The sequence below is a fragment of the Apodemus sylvaticus genome, chromosome 22 (assembly GCF_947179515.1).
Source record: "Apodemus sylvaticus chromosome 22, mApoSyl1.1, whole genome shotgun sequence".
Classification (NCBI taxonomy): domain Eukaryota; kingdom Metazoa; phylum Chordata; class Mammalia; order Rodentia; family Muridae; genus Apodemus; species Apodemus sylvaticus.
The window spans coordinates 17,879,902-17,889,387 of NC_067493.1; the positions used below are offsets into that span (position 1 = coordinate 17,879,902).

Genomic DNA, 9,486 nt, shown 5'->3' on the forward strand with positions numbered 1-9,486 from the left:
TCCTGGTGGCTCAATCTTTCTCAACATGGCGGGGGGTGGGGGGGGTGGGTGGGCTGGTGACAGGGATATTGTGTGGAAAGCAGCCACATACAGTGGAGTTGGGGACCTATCCAGAGTGGTCCTTTGTAGTCTCAGTTCAGAAAAAAACAACCCAACAATAACAACAACAACAACCCTTAAGAATGCAGCTAAGCACTTAACCTCAAGAGTCAGAGAGAAGGGGGGGGGGACACATTGATGCATCTTGGGCTGTGTTATGTTAGAGAGGTGGGCCAGCACTTTGCCTTGAGAACCTGCTTCTGCCCAGTGGAGATTTCCAGAGGATAGGCAAAGACCACCAACCCTGCTAGAACTGTCCCAGTGGAAGGACACCCAGGACTATTCTAACAACCCTGTCCCTTTAGGGGAGCCAGCTGGGCCCTTTCTTGCCTGAGAGGGGAACCCATCCATGGAGGAGGGGGAGCTTGAAGAGCAAGTCAGAGAACACCTCTCACCTGCTTCCTTTTTCTCTGCCACTGCAGTTGAAGTGGCCAGGCTACCGCAGGGGCGCCCAGGTTTTGCAAGGAGGAAAACCAGTTCCCGTCAATATCATTTCCTATCCTGGGTTCAAACACCCCCCAATTAATTAGAACTCCCTGTTGTTTGGTCAGCTCAGCGGACCTGGTTTGACCTGGGGGGGGGGGGGGACACTGTGGCCCTGTCTGTCTCCCAAGCAGTTGGGTGCCCAAGCTGGAGTCCTCTCTCTGTGGCAGAACACAGAGACACAGCTGGAAAACAGGGACAATTAGCCAGCGGCTGGCAGCCCAGGGTCATAAAAACTCAGGAAGTGGCTACCACAGTGCGGAGGGCATGGCTGTCCCTAATAAAGTCATTGTTTCAAAGAAATGCCAGAATGCCGGCCTTCTGAAGACACAGGCTCGGCCTGGACCTGGGCCTGGGCTACAGAGCTCAGGCCTGGGAAGGGATGTGAAGGGAGGAAGGAGGCATTGAGTCTCAGGAAGGGGAGGGAGATACTCCTAAGATCAAAAGTCTGCAGCGCCTACCACTTAACCTCCCACATTCTGGCCACCCCCTGGGGACTTGAATACCCTTCCCCCCCCCATCTTTCCTTCTGTAATGGTTCCCCCCCCCCCCAGGTTTATTTCTTGGAAAGTAAGATGACACTCTTGCTGTTCCTGCAAGGTACCCTGGAGAGTAGTAAAGAGGAGCACCCCTGGCTTCTTGAGGGATGGCTCTTGGATATTGAGCCACCCCTGGCCCCCAGTTTTAGTCCCCCTTACGCACCACAGTGGGGCGGGAGAATGCGCAGGTTCCCACATCTGTAAGAAATACAGGAGGTGGGAATTGAGGAGATGAAGGAGCCTGGAAAAGTGTCCCAGGAAGGACACACAAGTGCAGGGCTCCGGGGAGGACGGCTGTCAGGACAGCTATCCTTGGACTGTAGGCACCATCACCATCAGCATCAGCATCAGCAACACCGAACTGCCCAGCATGGACCTTGTGTCTGAAGTGGCTGTCCCAACCTCGCCCAAGCTGTCCAGTGCAGACAGACCAAAGTCTCAAGAGAAAAGGGCAAATCTCTGTAGAGAAATCTCACTTTATAAAGGACAAAGTGCTGTTTTTAAACTAATTTAACGTTTTTTTTAAAAGCTTATTTTATTATTTCTTATGGGTGTGGCTATTTTGTCTGAATATATGTCTCTGTATCTCTCACTCATGTGCGGTGACTGATGAAGTCCAAAAGAAGGGATCAGACCCCCTTGGGCCGGAGTTATGAAGTTGTGAGCCACCAATCGGGTACTGGGTATTGAACATGGTCCTCTGCAGGAGCAGGCATCACTGGGCCATCTCTCAAGCCACAAGAGAAGGTGTTTTTAAGCTACCTGCATGGTGGAAGACAAGAAGAACTGGGTCGGTGACAACACAAACACGTCCCTGGATTTTTTTTTTTTTAACTCTTAAATAGGCTCAGGAAAATCACAAATGTGGTAGCGTTTTCAAACTGAATACATGGTGTAATTAGCACTTTGTTTAAGGGAGAGAGATGTATCAGGATCGTGGACACCCAGTAGTTACTGCCTTCCAAGGTAGTGAAACATATTGTGGGTCCAGTTGTTGGCTTCGAAGAGGTTTTCGGTTATTTAATGTAATAGTTTTTTTAAAAATGAGTTGTTTTCATTGGACTCAAATCCTAACTGTAGTAAGACAAATTCTGGGGGTGGGGGGCCACAACCTGGAGGTAGAATCCTCTTTTATCTTCGGTAGAGATCAGTGGGATTTGGGGCAAGGAAATAAATGTATTGCTGAGGGGTTGTTTGGGACAGCAGCCCGTCAGTCAGTGTCGGCAAGACTCTCAGAGCGGGAAGGAATAGCCTCACAAGTCACCTCCTGGGTTCGTCAGAAAGGTCCTCAAAGCAATGGCTTCTCTCTCTTTTTTTTTTTTCCTCTTCTCTTTTTCTTGACCGCCTCCTGCCTGAGAATGGACGAACAAGGTCTCCAAACCCAGCTTCCACCAAGACCGCCTTTCTGGGCTCCCCAAGGCGTTTGCAAGTCCCTTCATTTCAGTCTTTGAACCTGTGATTGGAGGTTAAAGTGCACCCAGGTTGGAAGGAGGAAACTGTTAACAATAAAGGACTGAATATTCAGCTGTGATCTGGTGGCTGCCCTCCCTTGGGCTCTTCTTCCCCCCCCCCCCAACTTTTAAAATGCAAATCATGTTTCTGGGGGGCTGTGTGCGTAGCGCGCTGCGCCTCGACGTCTCCAGCCATTGGTGTCTGTGTCATTACTAATAGAGTCTTGTAAACACTCGTTAATCACGTAAGGCCGCAGACCTGGGACTCCGAGAGCTAACCTGGGACGGGTCATCCCCCCGCCTCTACAGCCTACTGGCAAGGAGGTGGGAGGAAAGAAGGAAGAGAGGGAGGAGGCAGGACAGAGGGAGGGACTGCCCGGGAGGCAGAAGCTCTGCAAGGAGCCAGCGCAGCTCCGTGGGCTGAGGTGCAGCCAGCTACCTTTATCCCTAGCCCCCTGCGCCCCTGGCAGCCTTCAACGTTTGTCCCCAGGCAGCATGGTGAGGTCTGCTCTGGGTCCCTCGCCACCATGTACGTGAGCTACCTTCTGGACAAGGACGTGAGCATGTACCCCAGCTCCGTGCGCCACTCCGGCGGCCTCAACCTGGCGCCGCAGAACTTTGTCAGTCCCCCGCAGTACCCGGACTACGGTGGCTACCACGTGGCGGCCGCGGCTGCTGCGGCGGCGAACTTGGACAGCGCTCAGTCCCCAGGGCCATCCTGGCCCACCGCATACGGCGCCCCTCTCCGCGAGGACTGGAATGGCTACGCACCCGGGGGTGCCGCCGCAGCCAACGCCGCCGTAGCTCACGGCCTCAATGGTGGCTCCCCGGCCGCCGCTATGGGCTATAGCAGCCCCGCCGACTACCATGCGCACCATCACCCGCATCATCACCCGCACCATCCGGCCGCTGCGCCGTCCTGCGCCTCCGGCTTGCTGCAGACGCTCAACCCCGGTCCTCCGGGGCCCGCAGCCACCGCTGCCGCCGAACAGCTGTCCCCCAGCGGCCAGCGGCGAAACCTGTGCGAGTGGATGCGGAAGCCCGCGCAGCCGTCCCTAGGAAGCCAAGGTAAGCGGTGCCGGGGCGCACCCCAGGTCCCGCGCGCGTCGCGGGGGCTGCCGTGGGCTGTCTGCCAGTTCCTAGCCAGGACAGGAGAAGGGGTAAGGGGAGAAATACGGGGCGGACTCCTGGGGAATTCATCCCAGGAGTGTATATTTGTCTGTTGCACCCCCAGGTTTGTCTAGGGTAGAAGAATCATTTCTTCTTTCTAACAGTGCCCTATTGCCAACCTCGGGACATCTTCGGAAGCTCCCAGTAGTGTCGTGAGCACTGTTGCCGGCCACCGTGAGCTGAGTCGTGTCCTTGAGTTGGCTGCCCCCGGCATTTCTTACCCAGTCCCTGGCCGAGAGGGTGGGGACGCTTGGATTCCCTTTTCCGTGTTTACTCAATCTAGCTACCTGCTCTTATTCCTTCATCTGAGTTACCCCCGAAAGGGCCAGGGTAGATGCTGCGCCAGGATCAGTTTGGCCCTTAGGGTCAACTGAGGGGGTCGGTGCTGCTGAGCTGAGATGCTGCGGTGCGCCCTTGGACAGAAGCCTCAGAGGAAGTGGAGGAACTCCAGGATCCCTGGCCCTTCCTTCTGCCAAACAAAATCTCCCATTGAAGTCCTCTCTTGGCATCACAGAGAGCAAGGAACAGGGAGAGGAAACCCTGAGCGGACTCAGCTTAAGACGTGGGCCATTTTCCCTGAACCTTCCCTTCTAGAACCTCGTGTGTCTGAGAGTGTTGTATGTTGGAACTTTTTCACTAAAAAACCCTAGGTTTGCCGGTCGGCGGGACTCATCAGCTCTATTTGCCCTTTCGGATGTCCGGGTGTGTATAAGGGGGTGGGAAGGAAGTAGGCAAAGTGACGGGGAGTGATACTGAAAGTCCCCTTTTTGTCCCGTGAAGCTGTCTTTGAGTTTCCTCTTCTCTGGGTTTGCTTCTTGTTCCTACAGCCGGGCCACATGCCCGGGTTATGGCCACTTGGAGAAGGTTTATAGCCAATTACAGCCGTATAAATCAGAGCGGCACTTGGGGGCCTGTCTCTGGACACTTCTGCGTCACTGCGCACACCCTGTCAGTGTCCTGGTGGGCGATGCTGTCGGTGAGAAGCTTACAAATTAGCCTCCAGTGGGCTTTGGCAGTGTCATTTCCAAGAGGGCTTACTCCTAAACCTGATCCCCCCCCCCCCCGCCCCCAAACCCTCCTTTCCCAAGCCTGCCTGAAGGATAGTGAACGGAGGATCGCCAGGAGGGGTGGGTGGTCCCAGACTAGGGTCCTGAGAGGGGGAGGAGAGCCTCGGGAGCCCAGGCCGCGGGGTCAGCAGATGAGAGGTCGCTGTGAAGTCCCGCGCCGAGGTGGCAAGGCCGCTGTCGGCGCCGGGCGCCCTTGTGATGTTAATGTAGGGAAGCTGTGGCCCGCAGTGCCGGAGCCCGACTCCTCTGCCCAGCGTCATCTGTCAAGGGGCAGAGGCGTGTACGCCGCCCGGCTGGCTTTGATGTACACCTCTTCAGCCCGACCATTGTCTCTTTTAGGGCCCGGAAAGAGGGTGGTGACTTTCGCAGTCAATAATGAATTCTGACAACTCCTTCTCATCCTTCCCCTCTTCCAGCCCACCTCCTTGGTTCCCAAGGGGTGCGGGGCGCCTGCAAGGCCCTTGGGGGAGCGGACCCGCAGAGCTCACGGAGTATCCATCTTTGCGTTCCTCAGCCAGAGCGTGGTGCTCTAGGCGCAGCATCTATCCTAAGGCGACGACCCTAAGGCGAGGACCGCTGTGGGGAACTGTTCTCCGCCACGCTTCGCAGGTCTGATGGTCTCCTTTAGGACCACAAGCTCCTTGCTATTTGGTCTGCACACCTAGGATTTGGTTCTGTCGTATTCTGTGGAGTAGGGCTCTCGCGAGTGGGTTCCAGGCTCCCGTGAGTCCGCTCGGGGCTGCCTGGATCCCTAAACTTCCAAAGCAGGCGCGGGGTCGGGGCCACAGCGCCCATTCAAATGCGCCTGCGGGGCTGTGTTTATGTTAATGCGCCTGGCGGGGAAGGGGATGAAAGCTGGGGCCGCCGTTTGCTTAGTAGTGGTAATTCAAACAGAATGCGGTTGTTATTAAGGCATTGAAAGCGCTTTTCTTTGATAAGATCGCCTTGTCTTGCCTTGTTTGCGGCTGTGTTCCCCTTTCAGCGGCGGGGGGACCTCTCTCTGATCCCTCCTGTATCTTCCCGGGGCGCTTTTGTTGTGGTTTGCAAAGGTTTTTTACCTGAACAAAGTCAACCTGCGGGGGCCTTAAACACCTCTGGGCAACTCCCACCCCTTAGATCTCCTTGTTCAACTAGGCACTGAGCGCTAAAAATCTTTTCTGATGTGAGATCTCTTCAGTTTGGAACGTGGAACAGTTCCTGGCCAGGATTCTGTCCACGGAAGCAACCCCGACTAACCGGGTCGAATAGCCAGACTCCAGCCTGATCCAGCAACCCCGCGCTATTTGTCAAGGCCCTTCAGTAAAACAATCAATCCAAGATTTAATATGTTGACTCAATCCAATGATCACAGGTCACTTGGTCAGGATAGTTGCCGCGGGGGGAATAAATGGGGAATTAAAAAAAGAAAAACTGCCCTAGGCCAAACCCCGTTGGGCAGGTGTGAAGTGTTCTTAGCAGGAGGGTTTTCCTTCTGACAATATGGAGGCCCACTCCGAATTCCAGGGCAGGACTTACTGTGTGGGACTTAACTGTGTGATACTGGTGACTGCTCCGGATCTGCTCCCCTCTCCCATCTTTCCACTGTTTTGAAACAAAAAGTAACTACCAGCTCACCCGGACACCACAACCCAGGTATTTTCAAAGTGGGCTGCCATTTCTATTAAGTCTGAAAAAGTGGATATTGAGATTCCTGGGGATTCTACTCTCTTTCCCCACCTCCCCCTTTCTTCTGATCCTAAATATATCATTTTTGGTTTGGAAAGGAGGGGGGCTGTGTGAGCAGTTTCCGTTTCAGGTTAGTTGTGCCCCAAGCTTTGTCTTCCTCCCACTCCCCCAGGATCCTGTGGGTGGATAGTATCAGCCTCGGTAGTAGACACCCCCCTCCTCCATCAGCGGATGAAGAGAAATGAGTCCTAGGTTAGGGAGGTTTGTCATTACCTATGACGGATGGATTGTAGTTCTTAGCCAAAACGTCTCCTTCCTCCACAGTGAAAACCAGGACAAAAGACAAATACCGGGTGGTGTACACAGACCATCAGCGGCTGGAGCTGGAGAAGGAGTTTCACTATAGTCGATACATCACCATCAGGAGGAAAGCTGAGCTGGCTGCCACACTTGGGCTCTCGGAGAGGCAGGTGGGAATCACCTTTCCTGGGTCTGGTTATTGTGGTCTGGGGGCAATCCTAATGGGTAGCATTTGAATGGCTGTTCAAGGGAGCCGTTTGCCTTTTGAGAATCCCGGAGTTTCCAGTTGTTTCCACCATCACCTCCCAAAGAGTTGCAAGGGAAAAGCCTAGTCCATGCTGCAGTATGGAAGATCCCTTGGAAAGAGAGCGCGTTTGGGACCAAGGTTCTCAACCTGTGGGTCGCGACCCCCCAACTCACCTTTCAAACATTTTCATTGCACTTCGCAACAGCAAAAAAATTTTAGTTACGAAGTAGCAATGGAAGTAATTTATGATTGGGCGGGGGTCACCACAACATGGGAACTGTCCTAAAAAGAAAAACACAGGTCCAGACTACTCTTGCTGAGGACTAGTTCCAGGTTCTGTTTCCAGCCACCATATCAGATGGCGTGCCCTGTCATGTAACTGGTTGCAGGCATCCAGTCAGTGCCTCTGGCTTCTATGGATATATATGGATACACACACACACACACACACACACACACACACACGAAAAATAAAACGAATCCTTGAAGAACTTTCTTTACCTTTTTTTTTTTGGTTTGGTTTTTTTTTGTTTTGTTTTGTTTTGTTTTTTGTTTTTTTTTTTTTCCCAGACAGGGCTTCTCTGTGTAGCCCTGGCTGTCCTAGAACTCACTCTGTAGACCAGGCTGGCCTCGAACTCAGAAATCCACCTGCCTCTGCCTCTGCCTCTGCCTCTGCCTCCCAGAGTGCTGGGATTACAGGCATGCACCACCACCACCACCACCACCACCACCACCACCACCGCCCTGCGAACTTTCTTTTTAAAAACAAAAGTGACCCTTCTTGGCACAGGAACACTTTCTGTAGTCTAGGGAAAGAAAGAAGAAGAAGAAGAAAAAAGACAAGTCAAATTCATAGCCAGGAAGTTTTGGACGAAATTTCATTGCCTGTGCCAAGGTGAAGAAACGGCATTGTCAGGAGCTGTGAGGGCCAAGGGTGACCCCCGAGGCACACCTGAGTTGGTTGCCATTTGTGTCGGAAATAATTTCCAAGGGGTTCTATTCCCTGGTCCTGAGTTTGTTGCTTTTTCTTTTTTTCTTTTTTCTTTTCTTTTTCTTTTCTTTTTTTTTCTTTTTTCTTCTTCTTTTTTTTTTTTTGGAAAGCAACTTGGGAGGGGGCAGGAGGCAAGTAAAGAGGAGGCTGAACTGGCTTTGGGGAGTTAAAACTCAGATGGAGGGAGGGTGTTCTGGGTGGCACGGTGTCTCCGGTCTTACCTTCTTCTACCTTCTATTTTGTCATTTCTAGGTGAAAATTTGGTTTCAGAACCGCAGAGCCAAGGAAAGGAAAATCAACAAGAAGAAGTTGCAACAACAGCAGCAGCAGCAGCAGCAGCAGCAGCAGCAGCAGCAGCCACCGCCGCCTGCACCTCCGCCACAGCCTTCTCAGCCTCAGCCCGGTGCACTGCGGAGCGTGCCCGAGCCCTTGAGTCCTGTGACCTCCTTACAAGGCTCGGTGCCTGGTTCTGTCCCTGGGGTTCTGGGGCCAGCTGGAGGGGTTTTAAACTCCGCTGTCACCCAGTGACCCCCTCCTGTGGTCTGAAGCGGCAGCGGCACAGCAATCCCAGGCTGAACCATGAGGAGTTATGGACGCTGCGAGAATCCTCAGAAGAGACCCCTCTTCTACCCACAAACAACATCTACTGATGGAGATTGAGGACAGAAGACGAGTGGGATTGTGGACCTCGGGGGGAAGACATGGTTTAGATTTTTTTTTTAAACTTTTCCCATTCTGATTCTTCCTGCCAGCAAGGAAATGATTCCTGGGGCTTCTCCGTTCACGCGCCTTGCCAGGACTGATTACAGGCATCAAGCCTTCGGCTTCTTTTGCCCCAACATAGACTGCATTTCTGTTTGGAGCTGAGGAGAGAGTGAGGCTGGCTGAGGTGGGGTAGCAATACTTGAACCAAGATGGCTATTTCCTGCTGACTGCTTTCTGAGAGCCAGCTGACCAATCCTGCCTCAGGGGCCAGGGACTGTTCAAACTACAGGAGCCAGAGGCAGCTAAGATAGAAAGCTGGACTGACCAACGTCTGCAGAGCCTCCCCGACCAGGTGGTCTGTGTTTTCTTCGCCACAGATCAGCAAGGGGTGGTGGGTTCAGGGGCTGTGCTGAGAGGGGGTGGTTCGCCAACTCCAGGCCCCTGCGACAAGGGCTTGTTTAGAAAGCCTGTCACCAGAGCCGCTGTAGGCTGAATGTATGTCTATGCTGTAAATGCCAGAGCCAACCTGGACTTCCTGTCCCTTCCCTAGTCTTTGGCTGCAGAAGACCGGAATTGTTTGCTGCTGTTCGAGTCACTCATCTGTGTAACAAGCTAAGCAAGCCTTTTAAAAAGCCTTCTGGACCCATGGGTAGAGAGAACGTGTATGGTGAAGGGAAGGTTGGGGGTGGGGGTATCCGAACACAGTTGACTTTTATTTTGTAAAAAGACAAAGATAAAACGAACTTTAACAGATTTCAGATCCTGAATT

General features: G+C 53.1%; 1 protein-coding gene across 1 annotated transcript; it reads left to right on the forward strand.

Annotated features, from left to right (window-relative positions):
• Positions 1–3,099: 3,099 nt before the first annotated feature.
• Positions 3,100–8,540, forward strand: Cdx2 (caudal type homeobox 2). The gene is made up of 3 exons (XM_052167827.1): positions 3,100–3,640; positions 6,799–6,944; positions 8,265–8,540. The coding sequence occupies exons 1-3, from the start codon at positions 3,100–3,102 to the stop codon at positions 8,538–8,540; spliced, it is 963 nt and encodes a 320-aa protein (XP_052023787.1).
• The last annotated feature ends 946 nt before the right edge of the window (positions 8,541–9,486 follow it).

What these genes read in the sequence shown, in the direction of transcription:
- Cdx2 (XM_052167827.1), top strand. Translation starts at nt 3,100, where the DNA reads ATGTACGTGAGCTACCTTCTGGACAAGGACGTGAGCATGTACCCCAGC. An exon ending in GCCGTCCCTAGGAAGCCAAG is followed by an intron (nt 3,641 to 6,798) that starts GTAAGCGGTGCC and finishes CTTCCTCCACAG; the next exon opens with TGAAAACCAGGACAAAAGAC. An exon ending in TTGGGCTCTCGGAGAGGCAG is followed by an intron (nt 6,945 to 8,264) that starts GTGGGAATCACC and finishes TGTCATTTCTAG; the next exon opens with GTGAAAATTTGGTTTCAGAA.